Source organism: Anabrus simplex, chromosome 1 (genome assembly GCF_040414725.1).
Source record: "Anabrus simplex isolate iqAnaSimp1 chromosome 1, ASM4041472v1, whole genome shotgun sequence".
Lineage (NCBI taxonomy): Eukaryota > Metazoa > Arthropoda > Insecta > Orthoptera > Tettigoniidae > Anabrus > Anabrus simplex.
The window spans coordinates 27,922,952-27,950,789 of NC_090265.1; the positions used below are offsets into that span (position 1 = coordinate 27,922,952).

The 27,838-nt window shown below is 39.8% G+C and overlaps 1 protein-coding gene across 1 annotated transcript in view; it reads right to left on the bottom strand.

Moving 5' to 3' along the window:
• eIF3a (eukaryotic translation initiation factor 3 subunit a) overlaps nt 1–27,838 on the bottom strand; it is a 186,949-nt gene that overhangs the window by 145,806 nt on the left and 13,305 nt on the right. Inside the window, exons 2-6 of the mRNA XM_067155938.2 lie at nt 15,770–15,966; nt 15,541–15,689; nt 11,888–12,038; nt 11,569–11,769; nt 7,781–7,989 (exon numbers count right to left, since the gene is read on the bottom strand). Of these exons, the coding sequence (XP_067012039.2) occupies nt 7,781–7,989; nt 11,569–11,769; nt 11,888–12,038; nt 15,541–15,689; nt 15,770–15,966 (907 nt within the window). The remainder of the gene's footprint in view (nt 1–7,780; nt 7,990–11,568; nt 11,770–11,887; nt 12,039–15,540; nt 15,690–15,769; nt 15,967–27,838) is intronic.

Consider the following 27,838-nt stretch of genomic DNA (forward strand, 5'->3'; position numbering starts at 1 on the left):
TGGCATACTTATGTATCTTGGCGTTAACGCCCTGTCATTGCGATAATTAGAGCAAGTACTGTACTGGAAAAGCGATCGGCGGTTAACTTCCATAAGGGACCATCTTAGCATCGCATTGAAGTGGTATTGTTCAGAGAATCTCAGAAATCATAAAGCAGAGAGTGGCCACAACAATTGTAAGGAGTCACGGCACATTTCGACAGCTCTACTTGAAGACAGAACGAGTGTCGTCAAATGTTCGCACTTATAAAACGTAAACATTATGCCCAGGGTTAGATGTTTATATTTTTACTTTTTTCGATCATACTGCTGAACAGGTTTTCAGCACTTTCCTCATGGCACTGTAGAGTAACTGGGCTTTCAGGCAGGAATCGAAACTGCTCCTTCTTAACACAAATCTAGTATTTTAATATTATTGTACACGAATAAATGAATGACCATGATTATGTTATCGAGACCAGAACAGATGTTGCACCTTACATTTTTTAAAAAGGCACAGGAGGTCTTGGGATCGCCTATTACTAATGTAAGACTGGGAATTTTAAGTTTTCGTGTTAAAATGCCAAAAACCACAGTCGTTTTATTTGCGCATGTTACATTTAAATAATTTGTATCATTTCCAACTTGTATTGACGTGAAACTCAAGGTCATGAATAACCGTAAATTCTGAAGTTTTGATTTTTTTTTCTCTTTCCAATTTGATTGGATTAGTGACGGACAGAATCGAATATAATGCATTCGAGAACTTTTGAGAATCGATACATTCGAAACCATGTTTTCGAGTTCAACATAACCTTTAAAAGTCGATTTAGGCCTAATTTACACGGTACAAGATCTCCAGAAACTGACTAGGAACAGTATACCGAAGACCAAATTACAATGTAAGATTAAGAAAAGGGATTTTGCCATCATGTTGGGCGCTTTTGTATCTAATGTGCTTTATTTTATTAGATGAGAGAATTAAAAACTACTTGTGGTCGATTGTCGTTTGGCTTGGCGTTATTAGATTTGGCTAGTCAAAGTTGCTGAACTGAAAGAAGTTTTCACTGACGAAGATTCCCCTGTAAGATTTAATATAAAGTATCGAGATTTTGAACTCTTGTACCGGTAATTAATGCGGTTTTGCGGTCTGACATATCTGCCTCTCATCCGGAGGGCCCGGGTTCAATTCCTTGCCAGGTCAGACAATTTAACCTCGATTTAAGGGCTGGTTCCATGTCCACTCAGCCTACGTGATTACATTTAATTGAGGAGCTATCTAATGGTGAGATGGCGACCCTGACCCAGAGAGCCAGGAATATCAGCCAAGAGGATTCGTCACACTGATCATGCGTCACCTCGTAATCTGCAGGCCTTCGGGCTGGGCAGCAGTCGCTTGGCAGGCAAATACCCATTGGGGCAGTAGTTTGGTTTGGTTTAGGAGTTTTTTACGATTATAATCATACATATTTCATTTTTGTGATGTTTAGCCAAATTGATGGTTGCCATTCATTCCAGGATTTACCGTTTTCCGGTGTTGTATGTTTTATTTTCATGGCCCTTGAAAAACGGAGAATCGAGGTTCCATTGTATATTGTAATTATAAGACTACAAAAACTCCTAAACAAATTAGAAAAATTAAAAATCTTGATGCTTTAAAGTCAGTTTTAACGCAGAAACTAAGTCACTTTCCTGTGAAAGCTTGTTTTAAGATCAGTAACTTTGATCAGCCTAGTCTGTCCAAAAATATGCTACTAAATAACTCCAAGCCAAGCAACAATCGACCACAAGGAGCTTTTCATACGTACATACATACATTATCATTATAGACTGTTATGCCTTTCAGCGTTCAGTCTGCAAGCCACTGTGAGTTTAATAAACGTCGCCACAATCCTCGATTTGCAACTAGTGTTGTGGCCTCATTTAGTTCTGTACCTCTTATCTTTAAATCGTTAGAAACCGAGTCTAACCATCGTCGTCTTGGTCTACCTCTATTTCTCTTAACCTCCATAGCAGAGTCCATTATTCTCCTAGGTAACCTATCCTCCTCCATTCGCCACACATGACCCCACTACCGAAGCCGGTTTATGCGTACAGCTTCATCCACCGAGTTCATTCCTAAATTAGCCTTTATCTCCTCATTCCGAGTACCCTCCTGCCATTGTTCCCATGTGTTTGTACCAGCAATCATTCTTGCTACTTTCATGTCTGTTACTTCTAACTTATGAATAAGATATCCCGAGTCCACCCAGCTTTCGCTCCCGTAAAGCAAAGTTGGTCTGAAAACAGACCGATGTAAAGATAGTTTTGTCTGGGAGCTCACTTCCTTCTTACAGAATACTGTTGATCGCAGCTGCGAGCTCACTGCATTAGCTTTCGGCACAATCTGCCATTAAGACCAAGTCGTAAGCATAGGCCAGACTGCTTACTACATTTCCACCTAACTGAATCCCTCCCTGCCATTTTATACCTTTCAGCAGATGATCCATGTAAACTGTTGTATGTCCGGCGCTCCCTTTCTCGCTCCACCAGCCAGCTGCAAGCGCGCCTGTGTATCATTCTGCTAGCTTCGACGCGCAGCCCTCAGTGCGCGTGCCTGACCATCGAGTGTACTATAAATAGGAGCTCCCTGCCTGCTCACTGCCCCACTTGCCCCGGTGTCCAGCTCCAGAATACACCCTACGTCGAGCACGGAGGCTACTCCTCTTGAAAATGTGCTTCGACCAGGTGGACTGAATTTCTGGCAGTACGAGGTTTCACCTCTGGTCACCGCTCCCTTACCTGTTTCCGCTGCCTATGTACCGTAATTCTTTCTACAAGCCATTTTCATTCCCTAAGTTATGCAAGCTCCCTTAGTTTCGCTAGGTGGAATTTCTTCAATCAATTGAACTTGCTTTTTAGGAATTCAGGCACTTCAACAAACAAGGACTCTCAAGACATTTATGTTAGTGTGCCAGATAGTTCTCGACTATCAACGTGTCAGTTCACAAAGACTATCTTTTCAAGACAGAAGTGTATATAAAGACTGTAAACCTGTACATATTGTATAAAGACAAACTTTTCTCAAGATTCAATATTCCTTTTTGCTTCAAAATAAATTTCAGTTATTTGTGTAAATATCATAAAGTGAAGCAATAAAAGTTGTGTTTGTAAATTTCAACCTTTGGTTACAACATAAACTATAAACAGCAAAGGTGAAACCCCTGTAAGTACCCTGAACCAAGAACTCATTCTACCATCAATTCTCACTGAAGCCCAATTGTCAACATAAATGCCTTTGATTGCTTTTAATAATCTGCCTTTAATTCCATAGTCCCCCAGTATGGCGAACATCTTTTCCCTCACTACCCTGTCATATGCTTTCTCTAGATCTACGAAACATAAACACAACTGCCTATTCTTCTCGTAGCATTTTTCAATTACCTGGCGCATACTGAAAATCTAATCCTGACAGCCTCTCTGTGGTCTGAAACCACACTGGTTTTCATCCAGCTTCCTCTCAACGACTGACCGCACCCTCCCTTCCAAGATGCCAGTGAATACTTTGCCTGGTATACTAATCAGTGAGATACCTCGATAGTTGTTGCAATCCTTCCTGTTCCCTTGCTTATAGATAGGTGCAATTACTGCTTTTGCCCAATCTGAAGGTACCTTACCAACACTCCATGCTAATTTTACTACTCTATGAAGCCATTTCATCTCTGCCTTTCCACTATACTTCACTATTTCAGGTCTAATTTCGTCTATTCCTGCTGCCTTATGACAATGGAGTTTATTGACCATCCTTTCCACTTCGTCTAGCATAATTTCACCAACATCATTTTCCTCCTCCTCATGAGCTTGGCTGTTCGCAACACCACAAGGATGATTTCCTTTTACATTGAGAAGATGTTCAAAATATTCCCTCCACCTCTCCAGTGATTCCCTGGGATCTATTATGAGTTCACCTGAATTACTCAAAACACTGTTCATTTCCTTTTTCCCTCCCTTCATAAGATTCTTTATTACTGTCCAGAAAGGTTTCCCTGCTGCTTGACCTAGCCTTTCCAGGTTGTTACCAAAATCTTCCCATGACTTTGTTTTGGATTCAACAACTATTTGTTTCACTCTGTTTCTTTCATCTACATACAACTCCCTGTCTGCCTCGGCCCTTATTTGGAGCCATTTCTGATAAGCCTTCTTTTAACGTTTACAAGCTGCTCTCACTTCATCATTCCACCAAGATGTTGGCCTTTTCCCATCTTTACACACAGTTGTTCCTAGGCATTCCCTTGCTGTTTCTACTACAGCATCCCTGTATGCCACCCATTCACTTTCTATATCCTGAACCTGCTTACTGTCTACTGTTCGAATCTTCTCACTGATCATATCCATGTACTTCCGTCTAATTTCCTCGTCCTGGAGATTTCCTACCCTTATTCGTTTGCAGACAGATTTCACTTTCTCTACCTTAGGCCTAGAGATACTTAGTTCACTACAGATCAGATAGTGGTCTGTATCATCGAAAAATCCCTGGTAAACTCGTACATTCCTAACAGATTACCTGAATTCGAAGTCTGTTAAGATATAGTCGATTATGGATCTGGTACTCCTAGCCTCCTATGTGTAGCAGTGAATAGCCTTATGCTTGAAGAATGTATTCGTAACAGCTAAACCCATACTAGCACAGAAGTCCAGCAAACGCTTCCCATTCCCATTAGCTTCCATATCTTCCCCACATTTACCAATCACCCTTTCGTATCCTTCAGTTCTATTCCCAACTCTCGCATTGAAATCGCCCATTAGCACTATTCTATCCTTGCTGTTGACCCTGACCACGATGTCACTCAATGCTTCATAAAACTTGTCAACTTCATCCTCAGTTGCACCCTCACATGGTGAATACACGGACACAATTCTAGTCCTAATTCCTCCAACTGACAAATCTACCCACATCATTCGCTCATTTACGTGCCTAACAGAAACTATGTTCCATGCAATGGTATTCCTGATAAAGAGCCCACCCCAGACTCTGCCCTTCCCTTTCTAACACCCGTCAAGTACACTTTATAATCTCCTATCTCTTCCTTGTTATCTCCCCTTACCCGAATATCACTTACTCCTAGCACATCCAGTTGCATCCTCTTTGCTGACTCAGCCAGTTCTACTTTCTTTCTTCCATAAGCCCCATTAATATTGATAGCTCCCCAACGAATTCCATTTCGTTCGCCAAGTTGTTTCCAAGGAGTCCCTCGCCTGTCAAATGGGAGTGGGACTCCGTTACTCCCATAGGTCCGAGGCTTGCTTAAAATGTTCTGAGCTCGGTCGATTCATGAAGCAGGATGCTACCCTACTTGCACATAGTCCAAGTGAGAATCTCTCCTCTAACGGGTTATGGACCACCGGTGGATTGTATAGTCCTAGCCGCCTGAGCACAAGGAGGGCCACGACTCAGAATATGTCCGAGATGCCCACTCCCATTCCATAGCAACTGGTATCCCGACTCTCAGGACCACTTACTAGGCCACTCAGCCGTTGCCCATGGTTCACGAACTAGGACGTGACTACAGTAACCCACAAACATGAACATGAACAGGAGCTTTTCTAGTTCTCTAATCTAATTAAATAAAACAACAGTCAAAGTTGAAAAAATTCTGGGAGAAGGAAAGACGAACCAGTAAACCACTTGATTTCCGTGGTCAGAAGTATGCCAAAATCAAAAAGAGAAGAAAGCACATCTGATACAAAAGCGCACAACATGACTGCAAAACCCCTACTAACTTTGAATCATCCCTTGTTATTTGGGCACCAGTATATGTAGTAAGTTCTTGTACCACAAATTATTATTAGGTCTTCTTGACTTCTTTGACATTTGTTGAGTTAAAAATCAATACAGGATTTAAAAAATTATATTGATACGTTTTATAGATTATGCTGTACTCAAGAATACGGTCTTGAATGCAAGTATCCATTCTCAAAATTTCTTGAATATTTGATTCTGCCCGTCACTAATCACAAGCCATAAGATTAACTGAAACCCAGCAGAGGTAGTCGGATTTTTGAAAGGGCGGAAAAAAGTCCATTCGACACTTCATGTCGTACGATGTCGGCATGTAAAAGATCTCTGGTGACACATTTGGTGTTCACCCAACAAAATTAATTAAATCTCAGCCATAGACGCCCAAGAGAGTTTCGGTTTACTCGGTCTGCCATCTAGTGGGCCTAGAGTAAAACGGAGCATCAAAATTGATGAGCTGACAGGCAGATGGCGTCAAATTGAAACGTCTGCACACGGTAGCTGAGGCCATATGATTATTATTATTATAATTATTTTATTTTATAATCATGTTCAGGCGAAAAACATGATGAAATTTCAACAGGAGATAGTGCCAATTTTTGCTTCACTGGACTAAGTATTTGACCCGTGGCTTATTTGTGAGGTAGCATAAGTGCTGAAGGAGTATTGTAAAGAGAAAATAAGGGTTGGTTAGGATGATTGTTGATCCATGTTACACTGGTTAATAACTGAGTGAAGCACGTTGAACACACACTGCACAAGCCAGTAGGCTACAGGTGGGAAATGATACAAACTTTTTAAATATTAGGCTGTACATAATAAAACAACTGCAGTTTTCATAAGGACAATTTAATATGAAATAGTAAAAGTTAAAATCCCCATCTCATATTTGGGCCAATATGGTAAAATCCCAAGACCTCCCAGATGCAGCATGTGTTCAGGCCATGACAATACAATCTTATATAATGCTTGATAGTGCCAGAAGATTGTTTTCATCACTGAAAAATGTAACAAATGTAAAAGGTTCACCTTATGTAACTTATCAAAATGTGTAAAAGTGTACAGAAACTACAATTTGTAGACTTTGTCCCCTTTACTCAGAAGTGGGCCATGACCAACCATAACAGTAAGATATCAAGTCACAAGAAATCTCCCAAGCATATGGCAAAATCTCGAGACTATTTTGGTCTGAAACTCCAGCAACTAGTACTCTGAGAGCAATTCCAAAAACCTGCTCGGCAATACAATTGTAAGAAGTCTTTAAAAAAAATAAAGGTAGGTTTTTGCAAGCATGAATATTCAATGGAACTTGTTCCATCTTCAAGTAGAGCTGTTGGAATGTGCTCCATCTCCTTCCAACCATTGTTGCCACTCTGCTTTATGACTTCCATTGTTTCCCTAAACAACACCAGACGAATGCAATGCGATGATTATCCTTTACACAAGTCCACTGCTTTTCTGGTACTTGCCCTAATTACTGCAACAAAAAGACGTTACTGCAAAAATCCGTAGGCATGACATTGATATCCTTTCATTCTTGTTATTGGTCAACTGTATAGATAGTAAATTTTTGTAAATCTTGTACCACATAAATTACCATTAAGTCTAGACTTTTAAAGGTTATATTATGTTGTACTAAAGAATATGGTTTTGAATGCAAGTATGGATTCTCAAAAGTTCTTAAAAGCATTATATTCAATTCTGCCCATCTTGAACCACTTGATCGAGGCTTTAGCATTGATGAGGGTAAAATTTCTGGAGAGTTGATGCGGGAAATAGTTTCTTCAAGGAACAAATAACTCAGGATTTTTACGGTTATTCTATTATGATGTTTGTGGGACAACTTAATTTGAATGAATGATCCATGAAAACAGTTTCTAGGAGTAGATTATAGAGGTTCCACAGTACTGATCTTTTACTTGCAGCAGCCCTGCTTCTTGTGCAACTCAAAAAGGTAACAACAAGAATTTCATATTCCTTAACAATCGCAAGCAATCCGGAAGTTTATCAGGAAAGACTACTAACCGTTGCAGGTCCTCAGGTGTAATATTTTTCTTCATTTCCTTCGACAGCTGGAAAAGCTTAAAATGTGCAGCAGCATGGAAGAGATAATTGCCAGCCTTCCAGAATACCATAGCTAACTTTTGGTAGTAGTTAGCCATTGTTTTGGGAACTGGCAGCTTCTTTGACAAGTTCATAAGCCCATGAATATCCTCGATTGCTTTGTAAGCTTCCTAGAAATTAAATATGAGTAAAGATTACATATTCGGATATGAGCATTTTTCTTAACTAAAGGGAAATAAATGATGGAAAGGAACTAATAAGTCACCTACAGAAAGGTAGGAGCATGAATAGGAACTCATAAGATAAATACAATGACAGGTAAATGTGGGAAGGGGGAGGGGGCAATAAAAAAAAAACTACAAACATGAAAACAAAATGGAACAACCTTTATATCTTCATATAGTATAGAATAGCATAGTTTAGTTTGGCATAAATTATTAAAATGTACTCAAAAATTACCTCCTTGGGAATTGGTAATAATGATGCGTATTATATCCAATTTTCAGAAATAAAAGCCAAATCAAAGGGAGTTGATAGCACATTTTCAGTATAACATGCTTTATTTTTACATATGTACAAGAAACATGCGAGTTTAATTCTTCTGCTGAAAACACACATTCCTTGCAGTGTTCTCCAAAGGACCTTTTTACAGACCACCCGACTGACATAACCTAGATATGTGGTACCTAGTCACATAATATTACTACATATTTGAGTCTCTGGGTGCTCAAATTAAAAAGTAAATACTGCAAAACTGTTTAATTAGATGATAAATCTTCATTGTCAGCATAATTGCATCAATTACATCAGAGTTTTAGCTCGACTATCACACAGCGTCATGTGTGAATAGTCTGGAGTAGCATGGAATTGCATGCGATCACTCGGCCGGTTGTCTCAGCAGTAAGCCTTGGTGTTATGTGATTTTGAAGGAGCAGTATAACACTAGAAATTCAAAATACTCTTATGTCTTTTTTGTGAAAATAACACTAAAATAAATCAATTTTGCAGTTATTGTTTACCTGTCTGATATTACTGCCAATACCTTGAAGGGAATAAATTGAAATATTATTTTCATTTCTTACGTAGTATTCCCCCACCCAGCTACTCATTCCTGCCGCCTGGCCGACGAAAATTTCTGGGGAGAACACTGACATGTATGTTTGGAAAAATTTGATCCTGCCATATTAACAGGTAAGGCCCTGCCTACATACTTAATTTACACATCAGTCTCAAAAAGAGAGATATCATGAGTTCCATATTACTGGGGGTCACTATCAACATTAATGACTGGGATCCAGAATGCCTTCACTGCAGCTTCCACAAAATGCCCATATTCTGATTCCCGGGAAAGAAGAATGTCAATTGCATCAATATCTTTACCTGCAATATATGAACTACCGACTAGATCGCTAAACATTGTATATGGTTCAAGATATTCTGATGTTATGAGTTCTCGTATGATGGGAATTTGCTTTATTAGACATTCATCAGAATGTTGCAAATTATGCTTCCACATCAACGAGTGATTCAATGTAATTTTGTCAGCTGTTTACCAATTTTGATTAAAGTTAAATTTTTTTGGGTTTTGAGCCAAATTTTCAATTTGTTCCACTACAGTAAAACCTCGTTAATTCGAAGTCGTTGGGACTCAAAAATCGGACTTCGAATTACGTGATTTTGAATTAACCGCCAATTCGCAATTCAGAAGTACCAACCCTTGCCGCGTTACGAAATATTCTAAGCCCGTTACTGCATGCAGTTAACCTTGATTCACAGTTTATACCTTTCAAATGCCATGAAAAAAGAAATATTTCCAAAATGTATCCAAAAATGTGCATTTACAGTATTCAAATAATGCACTTGCATATCTCACTGGCAAATATAACCTCACGCAACGAAAGAAAAAAAAAAAAAAAGCACGATTCAAAGACGAAGAGAAATCTATGCTGGCTCCCATGTGCAAGTGCTTTATTCATTGGAGTACTATACTGTATGCATTTTAGATGCCTTGTATTTACACAGAAAGTACCCGATGCCCTTAAAATCAAACTTTCCTATGACTCTATCCTTGTACGATTTCCCGCCATGGCACTTCTCTTGTACTTCAGAAATGTAAACACTTGCCGCGTCACAAAGTATTCTAAGACCCATTAATACATGCCATCACCTCGATTCACAGTTTAAACCTTTCCAATGCCATGGAAAAACAATTTCCGAAATGTATCCAACAAGGTACATTTACAATGTTCAAATAATGCGCTTGGATAAATCACTGACGAACATAACCTCACGCAACGAAAGAAAAAAATCACACAATTCAAAGACGAGGATAAATTATGCTGGTTACCCTGTGCAAATGCATTATTTTTTGGATATCAGTACTGTTTACATTTTTAGATGCTTTGTACTGGGATGGAAAGTGCCCGACGCCCTTTAAACATTGTAGCTTATCGAACTTTTCTATGACGAGGAGATAAAGTTTCTCGCTTCCATGTGCATTGCAATTGCAACGCACTACAATGGCCCCCATCCCCGACCCTTGTACCATTCTCCGGCTGGCACTTTCTCCTTTAAAACCATAAGACCGTTTGGGCTCACATTAAAATAAAGCAATGCAGTTTCATCGGCATTGACAGTATTGTACGGTGCCTACGAATTTATTATATGAGCCACGCTTTTTTCGTCAACTGTCGGCATCGCCAGTGTTCGCGCATTCTGTTTTCCCGCACACTGCCTGTTACGTGATATTACGGCGTTCCTTAAAAGGTTGAATACCAAAGAATTCCGATTTTATTCAACTTGGCAATCATGAAGCGCACTGTAGACTCAGCGAAGTGAGTGTAAGTGAGGAAAGCTACCCCTCCACGTTCCGGAACACGCGTTTTATTATGACGCGGATAAACTTCGAGTTGAAATTACTCTGTAACATAGGCCTACTATTGTTTTAAAATGTAAAGGTAGTTTCGAATTAAAAGTCTGAATTTCGGTAATGGGGCCGAAAATGTACTTCGAATTACGAATTATCCATATTTCGAATTAAACAATTTAAATAACATGCAAAACTGTATCTCATGTTTCCGGGAACGAGAGCTTCTTAGAATTACGTGGGATTTTGAATGAACCGATTTTGAATTATCGAGGTTCTACTGTATTAACAAATTTATCATTTGTGTTGGATGTTGTTAGTAGGTGCATACAATATGGTTACAGTTTTTGTGCATTTGTTTTCAACTTCGTTAGCTTACCTAAGTATTACACTTTACGAGGACCATGTGTTGAGGTCATATTGCACCGGTTGTGCTCAAAGCATTAGTGTACTGGCAATGTAAGAGAAGCACTGGTCATATGGTTTGTACACTATCAATTTAGAAGTTTAAGTACAATACTAGCAGAGGCCCACTAGGTGTGTTTGTCAATGTAAACTGCAATATGTGTATGTAAAGTAGATCTAAGCCTATTGAGAATAAGGATTTGTTAGTTCATGTGAGAAGTCAGTCTCAGAATTATTGGTATGGTTTGCTCATGTTTGTTTTAAGAATGTATTTACACACCCAATTATTTTTACTAAACTACACTGTTGGGATAATCATCGCTTGACAATCTAGCATGTAATCTTGTAAGTCTGTCGGGTGTATGCGATGTTGGATCCGCATGAAGAAAATAAAGGCTGGCCAAACTGAATGTGTTATCATACTTACAGCAATGCCAATTCTTTTCTGCCTCCGGACATATGGGAAAATAATACAAACCTGCCATAGTTCCATCTGAATTGCTGAGTCCAGTTGTACCAATCTTGTATCCAAGTTAAGTTGCTGGGTCTCTGGCTTCTGAATGCTAACATTCACCGTCTGGGCTGGAAGTTTACTGATGTCTTCTAAATGCTTGCGCAACTTGTCGCACAGCTTCCGGAATTCAGTCTTCCGATTGTATTTCAGACAAAAGGAGAATGCCTATAGGAGAAAAATGTAACAAAATAAATTAGGGGTGGAAATTTTAACAATATATGCTATAGTTTATAATACATTTTAATAAATCAAGAATTAACAAACACAACAAATATTTTCATACCATTCTAGCAATGTCATGATAGAGTGTTTCCACATGAGCATTGGTGCGAAGCAACTCCAGACACTGGCAGTAGGACTCCCAGAGAAATTTGACCCATGGTGTCAGAATAGTACGATCACTGCGGTCCTGGGCATCCTCACCACTTACAGCACTAAAAAAATTATACATTTAATCTTCAAATAAAAGACAGTGCAATTAGCAAATAAAAATGGAAAGAGAACACAGTATTCTGTAATTTGCCTCACATCATTCCAATAATTCTCAAGTCAGGAATGTTAGTATCATCCGATTCCTCTTCCCTCAATAATAGTCTAAAACTAACGGGAGGTGTTATAGGTAAGGGGGTATTATAGACAGTATTTCCAGAGGAGATTAGAATAACGAAGAAAACTTTAGGTTATCTCAAAATGAACTGCAACTAAATTAGAATTTTTCAAGCAGTCATATTATCAGCAAGTGCGCGCCACCCGAGAAATTATCGATTGTGCCACCGAAGGGGTTAATGCTAGAGCGGTGTAAAACGACATGTAGACTCGCTCAAACTCATTTACAAGAAATGGGTCCTGCTCAGTCTAGATTCGAGCTTCCTGCTCGAGCACTTTGGTCAATGAGTGTTTGGAAAGACCAAACCCGAACAGGCGCTCGACTTCACTGAACAAATGAGTCTACCGAACTACTGTCTGATCAAGAGTAGAAACAGGTCTGTAGAGACCGAGCAAGTTCAAGTGACTCGCTCACTTGTACACTGTTGCATGCATTGGTTGTCTGCATATCTTTCTTGTACAGCCATTGCACATAACAAAACATAGATGTGTGAAGCAGTTTGATCACCCAACAACTGAGTGGACTGGTATACCAAGCCTGCTATTGAGTTGAAGTTGATGCTCACTGTTCAAATATTGTCTTCAGACATTCCTGGCACTAAAAGCAATGCCATTTACTGTTCAAATATCACTCATTCCGTTTGAGCAGCAACGAGTCTCATTCAAGCTTACCTGGACTCGTTCATTTACAAGTCTGCCTCTGTTCATTCTAGCAGCAGGCTCATAGGAAACGTAAAACCTTGAGCAGACCCCTTGGTGCTATTCGACAGGCGTAGGCTATGTGCCAGCACCTAGTTTCACCGTTTCTTCCTACTATCATATATCACGTCAATCATTTCAATTTTCGATCGTCAAAGGCTGTATGAATTTCGTGTGTTAAATCAATGTTTCTTGAAATGATGTAGATGGAATGAGCTCAGACCCTCTTACTACATGGCTCCAGTCAATGCTGCTCCTGATGGAGTCCAAGCACCTTAGTCTGGGTCTACCTCTTGTTCTCCTTTTTTCAATATTAGCCTCCATCATCTGCTCTAGTATTCTTCCCTTTTCCATCCTCTGAATATGCACAAAATATCTCAGTTTATTTCTCTTTGTTCTGTTGGAAAGCTTTTCCAATCCAATCTCCTCATTCCGGCAGAACTTCAGTAGTCTCACCAACTAGCGTGCGAGAGCCCATTGCACTGAGAATGGAGGGCGATGACCTTTTCTACTTAGCAACTAAGTCACTTGCTTGGACAATGCTACCACCTGTAATCACCACTGGTTTATTTTCAGTATATATGCCGAATGAAGAAAACTTTTAACCACTGGATTATTTTCAGCATAGAACATTGCTGTTCAAACTTGTTAAACAAAGCCCAGCACTTCACTCGGCACAAAGATTTAGACTTTTAACTGTGCGAGTATATTAATTCATCATGTTTAGATGTTTTTATTGTACCATAGTCGGCAATCAATATCTAGGTAAGTATCCTTATTGAATTATGGGGGAAGATACAATACTGAATGTATCCAGCCAATAACAGCATTCCTACATTCCAAATCATCATAATTTTACGACATTTTACAAAAAAAGTAATATTTTAGGACATGGTGGTGGCTCCCCAGCAGTGACAATAAAAACTTCTCTCTCTCCTGTATGACATACAAGACAACATTTATAAGATTCCAAATCCCAAGTTTCCAGATGGTGTTTAAGTTCTACTTTCATTTCTTACTCTGTCCTTTCATTTTTTCCTGATCACACTTGAAACGCCTTAACACTATGAGCCCAGACAAGTCAAGATAGCGTTCTTATCCTGTGCCAGCATGTTTTAAACTCTCACAAAAAATATCACAGTTCTGTCAGTTTTTGCAACATAAACAATTTCATATACATATTCTAAAAAAAGTGGACTATCACATGAAATCAATTCAAAACTGCTTACATTCAGCACTGGAAAGAAACTCAGGCTACAATATTAGTACATTCTGTTATCCTGGTTTGCACACTTGAATTTCTAATTCACTCACGAAAGTTTGATAGTTTTCAGTCACTGAACAACAGAATTACACATCGTTATTCCCAATTCCTAGCTTTGGTATAGTAACACTCAAAACATTCACCTATGCAAAGACCTATGTCACATACATGGCAATATACGGTCATCACTTTATTCACAGCAAGGCCAGTGTTATGTTTGGACTTGTCGTAGCAAACCTTGCAAGTACGCTGTGTGTGTCCTTCCTTCTTCACGCCCACTGCAGGTATTCTGTGTGGAAGATCATCTCTACCTACTAGCCTTATCGCAGATGATGCTCGTTATTCCCCCAACACTACTCACCAAATCATCCACCAAATGTTCATAAAATTTCAATAGGGGAAGTTTTTGTGAACAAGCCTTAACGGTACAGTATATAGGCATTCACTATGGCAAGATCAAACAGGTGGAAGAATATTTTTTTCCACCAGTTGACCTACTTCCTTGTGAATGCATAACATGCCAGCAATTGGTCGGACTTATCAACACCAATTTTAAATTTGTTATAGTCCACTACTGTGATGGTCTGGATTTCTCATGGCTCCCTCTTATTGCAAGTACTTCATTCATGTCATCATCATATGCAATGCTCAGCATATACACGCATATCCATATCTCAATATACAATATAAATCGACTACTTGAGAGATGATTGTAGAGTCACTACACTTTCATTTTAATCTGTGAAGTAATATAATCCATCATTAGAACACACGCATAAATTTGAGCTTATCTAATCGGAGCACGCGAGGAGTACGTTCGTCAGAAATTAGTTAAGATCTAGCTGAGTGAACATGGCTACGAAACATTGTCCCTAGGTTGCACCATCAATCACCTATCGATTGTACAGGATATTGACAATACATTAAAACAAAAACTAATTCGATAACATGAATAGCTTTCGAGTGGCTGAATTTCAAATTTCGTGGTAGTAGTATTACTAACAGCGGCACTCACGCGCATGCCACATGATACTAATAACAAATACATGAAAAAGTACCCCAAACACTTTCATTAAAATGTTCAATTCCAGAAATTGTTTCTCGGCAAGATAAAATTAAGTAGAATACCCTGGAACCAATGGAGACAAAAATTAATATGTTGTGCTAGATTCATACTGACTTTTGTAAGTGAAATTGCCAACTTGGCCTACTTCAGCAATAGATTCAAAATATCTTCCAAAATGTTAATTCCAGAACCTCTTAGGATATAAATTAATAACAGCAAAAGAATCTGTATATACTTCACAAAGAACAAATGTCTGCATATTCATAGGCCTATTTCATGTGTCAAAAAAAAAAAGTTTTACCTCAAGAGTATGCTCTCAGGAGTAGCAAGCATATCAAGATCATCTATATCGATGACTGCCTGCTGTGATTGCTCTCTAGCAGATTCAGTCCTTTCTTCAGCCGTTCTCAAATATCCTCGGATGACATTCTCCAAAGATGATACGTTGACCTGAAAGCAAGCAATATACCGGTACGTGCATCACGAAAAATGAGAGCAAGACAAATGAAAGTAATGTATCAAGTACTCACAGACTGGAACATGTTTCGGTACTGGAACAGACCCTCCTTGGCAATGTGGGACTTCTTGAGTTCCACACACAAGTCCAGGTACTTGAACATGATAGGTTCCAGTACACTCTCGCTCCAACTGTAGGCCCATTTTTTGTTCCGGAAAACTTCATACAAAGTGTCCAAAGCCCGGGCAGGCTTACCCACTTCAATGAATTCTGGAAAATAGGAAATGCATATTAACTGAAATCAATAATAGGTTACTCTAAAGGCTAAGCTTTTTTTGCCAGAGTCATAGGTGCCTACAAACTCATGTAGAAAACTTGTTTGAAAGCATTTGTTAATGAATGAACAACAATTTTATTATTGATACATAACGAAGCTCTGCAAATAACCTTAGCCTTTGTGGGTGGGGTTAACTCCAATAATTAACCAGGGGAACCTGACCCCTACAGACCGTGTCCCCAGGTGGCGGACAGGGGGTCCCTACAGTACGTAGGGCTAGTTGAAATACCCAATACAACCCGCGGACCAACAGGTAGCCCAATTCCTGAGGGCTTTAAAATACTGGGACACCCTCTCTCCAGGGGTCATAAATATGGAGGGCCCTTGCCGTGGGTTATGGGTGATGACCGCAATGGCATCTACGGCGGAGAAGATGGACTTCGGCACGGTGGAGATGGCGGAAAGGGCAAACCCGTAGTGTCTGTACTCCACAGGAGCGGCTACAAAAGGCGTCTTGACTCCATGTTAGGGACGGCCTAATTTGAACCTGGCAGAAGATAATAAAATGCCTTTGAGAGTGGCAAACCCATCATACAAACAGTCTATAAAATGAGTGAGAGTGAATCAAGGCCTCGGAAAATGGTAGGGTGCCACCCTGAAGTGACGCGCAGTTCCCGGTGCTCTGGAGAAACTGTGAGAAGTGGGCTACCTGACATCACAAAAAATGGTATCATCAATGTCATGACTTTGAATGGCAAGGTAGAAGAACTGATCGAGTAGTATATGGAGAAGAAAGACATAGCAATGATGGGAAAAAGTGAGACAAAATGGAAGGGGAAAGGTCAAAAAGAAATGAAGAAAGGATAGAGAATATACTGGAGTGGAGGAAAGATTGCAACAAATGGTGTTGGTGTTATATTGAGAGAAGACCTAGCGCAATATGTGGACAAAATTGCCCAGATCAGTGATAGGATAATTAAAGTTAGACTTGGACTTGAGAGTGAATCAAATAGTTTATGCACCTCAATCGGGGAATGCAGATGAATGTTTAGAAGAGTTTCTAGAAGAACTGGAAAGTTGTATTGAAGACAAAAGAGGTTGTAATAATGGGAGACATGAAAGCACATGTTGGAACAGACAGGGAAAAGAAGAGATAATTGGCGCCTATAGTTATGGAAACCAAGATGAAGGAGATTTGGTCATAGATTTTTGTAGAAGGAATGGATTAATTGTTGGCAATACGTGGTTTAGAAAAAAGAACTCACAAAAAATAATTAGATATGGTTGGGGAGATAGAAAGATAAAAATTGATCTTATTCTGGTGGAGAAGGAGAAATGTTGACAAATGGACGATGTGACAGCAATGCCAAGAGCAGATTTTGAAGGAGACCATAAAGGGGTGTTAGCCAAATTAAGACTTGGTAAAATAACAAAGTTAATAGGTGAAAGGGAAAGAAAAATGAAGGGATGGAAGTTAAAAGAGAAAGAAATAAGGGAAAAGTTTCAATGAGATCTGAAGAAAGAAATTCCCAAAGATGGCGTGAACAGTGTGGAAGAGGAATGGATGTGTTTCAGAAATGGATTTGTAAAGTGTTCAGTAAACACCTGTGTAAGACTATCATGGAGGAAAAAGGAAAAGGAGACTCCTTGGTGGTAGAGCAGGGTAAAGGAAGCAGTTAAAGAGAAACAAATGGCTTGGAAGTGGACAGGCAGCAACAGTACAGAGAATTGGCAGAAATATAAAGAAGCCAAAAAGGTATGTAAGAAAACAGTACAAGAAGAGAAACGGAAGAGCTGGAAAAGTTTCACAGAAACTTTACAGGAGGATATAAAGGGAAGTAAAAAGGTTTTGTATGGTTTGGTGGAGAATAGTATACGAAATAGGGAAGATACAAAATTTGTAAAAACTGAAACAGGGCAGATATTGACGCAAAAAGATGGAAAGAATACTTCTCATAATTGCTAAATATTTAATACAGTGAACTGGTAGATGAGAAGGAGCCAGAAGAAACAATGGAGAAAGAACAAGAAAAGGAGATATCGATGTTAGAAATAGAGGGTTTGAAGAGTGGGGAAAGGGTCTAATTATCATGATATTTAAAAAAGGAACGTAATAACTACAGAGGGATCACCCTTACTGCCCATGTAGCTAAGATATTTGAGAGAGTATTGGAAGGAAGACTGAAGAGGAAGCTAGAAGGAGAAATAGAAGAAGAAAAGTATAGTTTTAGGAAAGACAGATCAACGTTTGACCTGATCTTTACATTAAAACATATGATGGAAAAAGATGAGAGTTGAGAAAAGACATAGTGATGACAATGACATTGAGAAAGCTTATGACTGTTTGCCAAGACAGTTGGTATGGGACACATTAAGGAGAAAAGCAAGTTAACAGAGTGGAAGTGCAAATGATAAAAGCTATGTACAAAAATTGTACTATTGTTGCGGCCACCAAATTAGGCGGGTGAGGAAAACTGCGCTGTCGTCAGATATGGGAACGGCGAAGCGACAGATGGTCGAAAGTCGCTTAACCCCGGGCACGGATTGGCAACGCTGATCGTGCAGTGCTGTCAAACTGAAACCCATCCACTCCAGACCACCTTACCCGAGTCATTCCCTGTCAAGCAGTTGTTGAGTTCACATCGTAAGTGCAGTTCAAGATGGATAGTGAATGTGAATTGATTTGCGCTCAAGTCAAGAGAGAAGTGGCAGAGAGGAACAAGACATTCAAAATAAAGGACGTAGAAAAACTCACATCAGAAGCCATCGACCGTGTGACTGCTGCAGATTGGGAAAAGTGCTTCAATCGCGCGGAAAATGTTCAAATAGACGATTGGGCCAAGGAAATAGTAAGGGACGAAAGAATGGAGCCATTCATCATCAGTGTAAAAGACGACTCAACAGATAGTGAGATGAGTGATGACAGTGACCAAGACTGCCTTGAAGCCAGAAACAGATTCTTACTTGATTGTAAATTAATGTAAATCTATTCTTTAAAGTTGTTCTTTTTCTATATTACTCGGTACAATATACAGCAGGGCCTCTCAGGGTGCATGCACTGTGCACGGTGCAAAAGACGACTTGGCTTGGTTGACCAGAGTGCAGACCCCCACTCCTCGATTTGGAGCAATATCGTTTTCTCTCTCTTTCCTCACGCCTGTCTCCCTCTGCCCCACTTGCGCCGTAGTGCTCCAAATCCGGGCTGACTTGAGCCGAGTATAGGCGAGTTGAGCCGAGCTTAGCCGAGTAGCCCAGAGACGAAGCGTTGATCCGAGCCATGCCGAGTGGCAGCGATGCACAGTGCATGGAGCTCTTGCGCCTCTATCTGCACGCGTGAGATTTTGGGCGTTTGAGAGGCCCTGATATACAGTATTGAAATATTTAAAGTTATAATGTAATAAAACTGATACGGATTAATATGTATTCCGAAAGTATTTACGGGGTCCTGCAGCCTGTGCTCGTGCACGCGCCCCAAACTGCCTCGGCTAGCGGCATTTACATGATCGCTTTCCGGGCCATTTTCCAGGAAAATTACAAGACTCACGGAAATATGTTTCAGATAAAAAATGTAAGTCAGGCGATTTTTTACATTTTTCCCGCAGACAAAATTTTATTGGCTGAAGAAATAAAAGCTTGGCCGCTTACTGAAATTTTCAATGCATGATTCTACGGATTTAAACTTACTCGTTCAAGATTTTATTTTTCATAATTATTTAAAGTGGTTTATATGGAAAATAGTTATACCACTGGAATCAGCAGTCTTTTCTGAAGCTTGTAGTATAATTTGTTTCGAAACATTGTATGAAGTAACATCAGGAGCTTGAGAGAGAACAACTTGCCTCGCGCTCCGAAATGATGTGTTCATTTAGATATTTCATCGCCAGTTGCTACATAACCTTAGCAATAGCGTAATTTCTCTGACCCGCCTAATTTCGTGGCCGCGACAATAGTAGTGTGAAGACTGGTATAGGAAAAACAAAATGGTTTAAAGGTGAAACTGATCTCCGACAGGGAAGTATACTATCCCCCATACTATTCATCATAGTCATGGATGAAATTCATAAAAACATTAAAGAGATTGGGAAGACAGGCAACAAAAGCCATGTTGTTTGCAGATGATATAGTGATATAGGGTGAGGATGAAATGGAAGTGCCACGGCCGCTTCCTTCCAACTCCTAGGCCTTTCCTATCCCATCGTCGCCATAAGACCTATCTGTGTCGGTGCGACTTAAAGTCCCTAGCAAAAAAAAAAAAAAAAAATGGAAGTGCAAAAACAAGTAGATGTATGGAATCAAGAGACAGAAAAATTTGGGATGAAAGTAAACACAGAGAAAAGTAAAACAATAGTGATGACAAGTGGAAGGAAGGAAGGAAGGAAGGAAGGAAGGAAGAAAGAAAGGAAGGAAGGAAAAAGATAAAACTGAATGGTAAAATTCTGGAAGTGGTTAAAAGTTTGAAGTACTTGGGAAGTGTGATCACAGAAGACGAAAAGATAACCGAGGAAATTGGGAAAAGAATACAACAAGCGAACAGTTTCTACCAGAGTGTAAGGGGTATTTTTTGGGACCAAGATGTCCCGAAGAAATGTAAGAAAGTATTATATTCAATCTATTATGAACCCATACTAACCTATGCAGCAGGATTGTGGACAACACAATGAGAGGGGAGTAGAATACAGGCAGCGGAGATGAAATTCCTAAGAAGTATCGAGGGCAAGACCAGAAAGGATAGAATTAGAAATGAAGAGATAAGGAAAAGGACAGGAATCTTGAAACTTCAAGACAGGATAGAAACAACAAAGCTAAAGTGGTATGGGCATATGATGGGAATGGGAGAAGAGAGTGTTCTTTCAAGAATAAAATTTAATGTGTCCACCTATTCAATACAATTATATTCTGTAGTGATTAAATCCTACATGAATTACATATGTAATTTTAATTATTTTATTAGTGAAAGAATTTTACTTATTGTTATCTTCAATACGGAACAAATATGAGATTAGTTACTTGTACGAAGAGTGTGTGCAAAAAAAAGCTTTTTAGAGAAGTTAACAGGAAAGAGCCCACAAGGAAGACCCCAAAAGAGGTGGACAGATTCAGTGTGGGAGTGCACAGAGAAGAGAAGGAAAACTAGAAGATATACTTATTAAAAAAGGAGAAGAGTGGTGGAGAGACAGGCAGCGATGGAGGTCCTTGATTCACAACCCGACCCGGGAAGCTGGAAACGGAAAATGAAGATGACACAACAAAGCCATCTTTTCCTATGTGAATTTGTCTTTTGGGCAGCATTCAATGTGGCCACATCGCTCCTGTAGCGACACTTGCACCAACATAACCAAGGGATTGGACACCTGTGATCAATGATCATTAGACAGTCTTTTCAACTCAGCACGAGCCTCGCAGTTCATCCTCAAAAGAAGGTTGTAGAACTTCGGGTCTTCATCTTTTCTCAGCAATTCTTCCTTCAATGATCTTGCAGTGAAACTCCCCATGCTGCAGAATGTGACCAATTCTTTTTATTTTTATATATATTTAATTTCAGTGACCCCACACAGTTTTTCTCCTACCTCTCGAAGGACATTGGTAGTGCTCTTCACGTCAGTTAAGTTATTGTCTGCAGTCTCCTCCAGATACATAATTTGAACACCTCTAACCTTTTCTTTTCCTGTTATCCTAATGCCCAGCTTTTCTAACCATACAGAGGCATGCTCCAAAGTTTTCACAAAGGCCTTCTGAGTTTGAACATACACGTCTGTTGGACATCAGATGTTATTTATTTTGAAAAGCTTTCTTTGCCATTGCTATCCTTTTCATGACTTCTGATAAGACTCTAGTTGTCACTAATGATTAGGGTTCCAAGGCAGCAAAATATAAATTCCAATTTTATTGGGGCCAATTTTGAAGTTTGTTATAGGCTTCGATTGACATACTGTCAGGGTGTTAGTAATCATTCATTTTGAGGTTCCATTTGCCTTAAATTTCTGCATGTACATTAGTCATTCTCTGCATACCCTTGCCTGTTTATGTCAGTATGGCAATCTCATCAGTAAATCTCATGAGATGTACCTGTTTTATCATTAACTTTGATCCCAGCATTTTCTGTTCCATGAGTGTGATGGCTTCTTCAATCAATATATAGAAGAGATAAGGAGAGAGTAAATAGCCTTGTTTTTTTAGCATGCCGCTTGGTTCCAATTATTTCAAAATAGGTGTCAAAGCAGAAGTATGAAATCAATAAACCCTAAAATACACTGACTGACAGAGCAAATGCAACACCAAGAAGGAGTGGTTCGAAAGGGATGAAAGTTGGGGAAAAAACAGAGACGGCACGGACGAATAATTGATGTTTATTTCAAACCGATATGCAGGTTACACAATGCGCACAGCAACGACTCAGTAGGATGTAGGACCACCGCGAGCGGCGATGCACGCAGAAACACGTCGAGGTACAGAGTCAATAAGAGTGCGGATGGTGTCCTGAGGGATGGTTCTCCATTCTCTGTCAACCATTTGCCACAGTTGGTAGTCCGTACGAGGCTGGGGCAGAGTTTGCAAACGGCGTCCAATGAGATCCCACACGTGTTCGATTGGTGAGAGATCCGGAGAGTACGCTGGCCACGGAAGCATCTGTACACCTCGTAGAGCCTGTTGGGAGATGCGAGCAGTGTGTGGGCGGGCATTATCCTGCTGAAACAGAGCACTGGGCAGCCCCTGAAGGTACGGGAGTGCCACCGGCCGCAGCACATGCTGCACGTAGCGGTGGGCATTTAACATGCCTTGAATACACACTAGAGGTGACGTGGAATCATACGCAATAGCGCCCCAAACCATGATCCCGCGTTGTCTAGCGGTAGGGTGCTCCACAGTTACTGCCGGATTTGACCTTTCTCCACGCCGACGCCACACTCGTCTGCAGTGACTATCACTGACAGAACAGAAGCGTGACTCATCGGAGAACACGACGTTCCGCCATTCCCTCATCCAAGTCGCTCTAGCCCGGCACCATGCCAGGCGTGCACGTCTATGCTGTGGAGTCAATGGTAGTCTTCTGAGCGGACGCCAGGAGTGCAGGCCTCCTTCAACCAATCGACGGGAAATTGTTCTGGTTGATATTGGAACAGCCAGGGTGTCTTGCACATGCTGAAGAATGGCGGTTGACGTGGCGTGCGGGGCTGCCACCGTTTGGCGGCGGATGCGCCGATCCTCGCGTGCTGACGTCACTCGGGCTGCGCCTGGACCCCTCGCACGTGCCACATGTCCCTGCGCCAACCATCTTCGCCACAGGCGCTGCACCGTGGACACTTCCCTACGGGTATCGGCTGCGATTTGACGAAGCGACCAACCTGCCCTTCTCAGCCCGATCACCATACCCCTCGTAAAGTCGTCTGTCTGCTGGAAATGCCTCCGTTGACGGCGGCCTGGCATTCTTAGCTATACACGTGTCCTGTGGCACACGACAACACGTTCTACAATGACTGTCGGCTGAGAAATCACGGTACGAAGTGGTCCATTCGCCAACGCCGTGTCCCATTTATCGTTCGCTACGTGCGCAGCACAGCGGCGCATTTCACATCATGAGCATACCTCAGTGACGTCAGTCTACCCTGCAATTGGCATAAAGTTCTGACCACTCCTTCTTGGTGTTGCATTTGCTCTGTCAGTCAGTGTACATTTTAAAACAGAGTACCATGAACAAAATTCATTCAGAAGTAGTTCAAACCAAACAGAAAGACTTGGAGAAATCTACAGTAGATATTGATGGAATATTTGAGTTAATTTACGCAATCATTATTTGTTTCTACTTGCCCAAATCAGAGTTTACAAGAATGGCAAGATGATGAAATCTGTCTAAGAACCCAATGGGATCGTGATGAATATTATGTAGAATAACTTTGCCAGAATTCCTTCCACTAACAAAATAAGTCTGCATGCCCTTCCTTACAAGTCCTTTGATTCAAAGTTGAGCTACAGTATAGTTAAAAGAGTTTTCTTTTCTTTACTATTTCAATTATTCGGCACAATTCCCAAATGGCAAGCAACTGCTTTATGAAGTCTGCTGAAGTGCCATAGTTCTCTAGTTTCTGCTATATAAAGATTACAACAATGTGATGCTTTTTGAAATATTAACTAACTATATTGCTGTGGTGAAGTAGGTATTACGCTGTTTCTTCACTGGCTGTCTTGATTTCCAGCCTTCCAACAAACTATGGTGCACAGCTGAGTCACACACATGCACAAGTTCTTGAACATATCTTTCAAAAGATCAAAACTTGGCTTCTAGGGATCAATTTTACTTGTTCTCAATAAACACAAGTCATCTTTGGTTCCTGTGGCTCATTTCCAAAAGACTTTTTGCAGATGATGTTATACTGTACAGAGTAATACATTACAGGATTACAAGCAACTGCACAAAGACCTCAACAATGTTGTGAGATGGTCAGCAAGCAATGCTTATAAAGATAGAAGGGTTGAAAAGTATAAAGTTGTGAGTTTCACAAAGAGGAATAGTCCTCAACTGCATGTGATAATATAACGAAAGATAATCACATAAACAAGATTGTAAATAAAAGGTTACAGATCTCTTCATATAGTTACGAGAGTAAGGATGCAGAGGGGAGGGCATAAGTCTCTGGTAAGACCACAATAAATTAGAGTACGGTTCCAGTGTATGAGACACTCACCAGGATTACTCTACTCGAGAAATGGAAAAAAATCCAAATAAAAGCAGCTCAATTTATTCCGGGTAATTCTTGTCAAAAATTTTGCAAAGTTTGCCTGGGAGGACTTGGGAGAAAGGAGACGAGCAGCTTGACTAAAGAGTATGTTTTTTGTTGTAATACCTGAAGCCATCTCTCTTCAGTTTTCACTCAAGTTAATTTATAACTGTTAGGTTCTTCAGTCTGCCAAAACTGAGTAAATACATTTATTAACTACCTGACAGAGAAAACTTATGGTAACAATAGTACACCTGAAAAAGAACTGAAAATTAAAGCAAAACTAACCAACCTGTTAAAAAGCTTGTTAGACTATCCCTAAATAGTTCTCAAAAACAATTCAAATTATGATAATATAACAATAATAATCTATACTAATATATAAAGAGGTAAAGTTTGTTTATATGTAATGGCTAATCTCAGGAACTACTGGACCGATTCTAAAAATGATTTCACTAATAGAAAGATACATTATACCAGAGTGCTATAGGCTACATTTTATTTTCAAAACAATTCGAGGGGAGGGGGACGAGGGGGGAAGATATAAAAATACAAGGCTAATATAGACAAAATATCAAATTTGTCGTACAAGGGCGTGACAAAGCCCATTTTAAGCCCCTTGACGCAAAGACCAAACTCGGTAAGTCATACGGGCCTGAAAACCATGTTTTAAGGTCCTAAAACCAACCATTATTGAGATATAGGCACCACATTACCCCTGCTCTTGGAATCGGATAAAGACATGAAGTGCCGTAACCATGGCAACATCAGCTACAGTATGCTTACAGCAGCGAGATTATCTACAATATATCACAAAAACCTGACATGTTACAGACATAAAATATGGTATTTGGAATCTTCTTTAAAATAAAAGAACACAAATTTTTGTTTTCAGAAAATCCACTTAAGGGGTGAGGGTTGAAAAGATGTGAGGAAGGAGTTGAATTCTTTATATGAGGATACGTGTATCTCAGAAACGGAAGATGTTACAGACATTAAAATTGGTAGGCCGTATATGGAATCTCTCTTAAAAATAAATGAACAGACTTTTTCTGGAAAATCCACTTAAGGGGGTGAAAATTTTTTTAAAAGCAGGTGCTATTTAAAAATGAGTATCTTCTTCTCTTCTACTGGTTTTCCCACACCTGTGGGGTCACGGGTACGAACTGTGTCGCACATGTGGCTTTGACGCTGTTTTACGACTGGATGCTCTTCCTGATGCCAACCCTATGTGTAGGGATGTAATTACTATTGCGTATTCCTGTTGCGGTTGGTAATGTGGTGTGTTGAGTGAATATGAAGAGGAGAGTGTTGGGACAAACAAAAACAACCTGTCCTCGAGACAGAAGAATTAATCACACGCGATTAAAATATCCGACCCAGCCTGGGATCGAAACCGGAACTCTGAACTGAAGGCCTCAACGTTGAACTCTCAACGAAGGAGTGGGGCAGTTCTTAAAATTAGTATATCTATAGTATATCTCATAAACTTAACATGATACAGGCATGAAAATTGGTACCTGTAATCTCTTTTAGAAATAAAGAAACCCCTTTTCTTGACTGTTTCTCAGATCTAGAGTTCCATGTTGCAGATTTAGCTCTGCCAGTAGCTTGGTCATCTTAGCCCCAAAAGGCAATGCCACAAACGTGGTTTACAAAGAGGTTCTGGCATAAATGAAATGCAATTTTTCGGCGAGTTTTTATACTTTAGGGATTTTAAGATAATGTCTTAAGGCAGTACCAAGGAACAATTAATTTTTATCAACTTAAAAAATCCTTGCGAGCGAAGCTGTGGGTAACAGCTAGTAATTTATATATTAAAAGAATTCATCAAAAACAGCTTTGGCAAATCCTTCCATGTGTTCTACTGGACCAATCTGCTTCATTTTTGTTTTATTCTCTCCGGAATAACCTGCCGGTGAATCAAGAGACATTGATAGGTCTCAAAGTTCAGCCAACTTTGAGTGATCATAAAATCAAATAATTAAATGATAACTCCAATAACTGCAGGCGAAGGCTTACCCTAACCCGCAATATATTCTGTACTTAGCAGGTTGCTATGTGACTAACACTGCCATTAATATTCTCATATAATTATGCGATTTTCATCCTTAGTAATGTCACTGTATGCAGCCATGTCTGATTACTACCTGTCAAGCCAGAGAGTATACACTCCCTCTGATCAAGGAAAAATACTGCTCCCTGCTAGATACTTCTTGATTCCCTAACCTTTCCCAGCTTCCATATATATTCAACAGATGGCAGAGCACTCCTAACAACTTGTATGCTGTGAAGAGGAAAAGATCTACAAACAAACATACCCCATCCTGACATACACATCAGACATCTCAGAACACCTACCAAAGGATAACCTAGCTACAATAGAAAGCACGAAGGCCATGCGTATTAAAAATGTTCTCTGCCTGACCAAAAAATAAAAAACGCTCCTTTGAGACTACCTATAAGCTTCTATAGAAGAACTACGATTTAAAATGTCACTGCCTTCTACGACACAATACCAAGCTTTACACCAAGAACTGCAGGATAAAAAAAGCGAATATACGGATAGATATTTACCAAATAGATGTCATAAAGTCAGAATGGATGAATTCTGACCACGAATGGTGGCATACCATTACACACTTCTTATTAAATGTTCATAAAGCCATTGAAAAGGGCCGCCGTAACAATATAACTATGACAGGCATATCAAGACGAGTTATCTTCCCTATTTATAACAAATGCTGAGGATCATCACACGTCCTCTAATAATAATAATAATGATAATGATGATAATAATAATAATAATAATAATAATAATAATAATAATAATGGTACATCAATCTAAATGAACTTGAATGTACTGTTCCAAAAGAGTTTAAGTGAAAATGAAAGAAATATTACCACACCTAAGACGACCAGCTGTTTAGCGTGTGGTATGGTGAAAACAATCAAGCCGTTTGAGGAATATTTGCCACATCTCCTTTCAGAAATCTGTAACTTAAGTTGTAATAGAGGTTTCTTCACAATTTTTTCAAAATGTTGAGAAAATGATGAAATGTAAATTTAGGCAGTTTGAATAAAATTAATGTTTGTTTGTGCAACCCTTGTTCTGTTCTTCTACGGGGTCAGGTATAAAATGAGATGAATC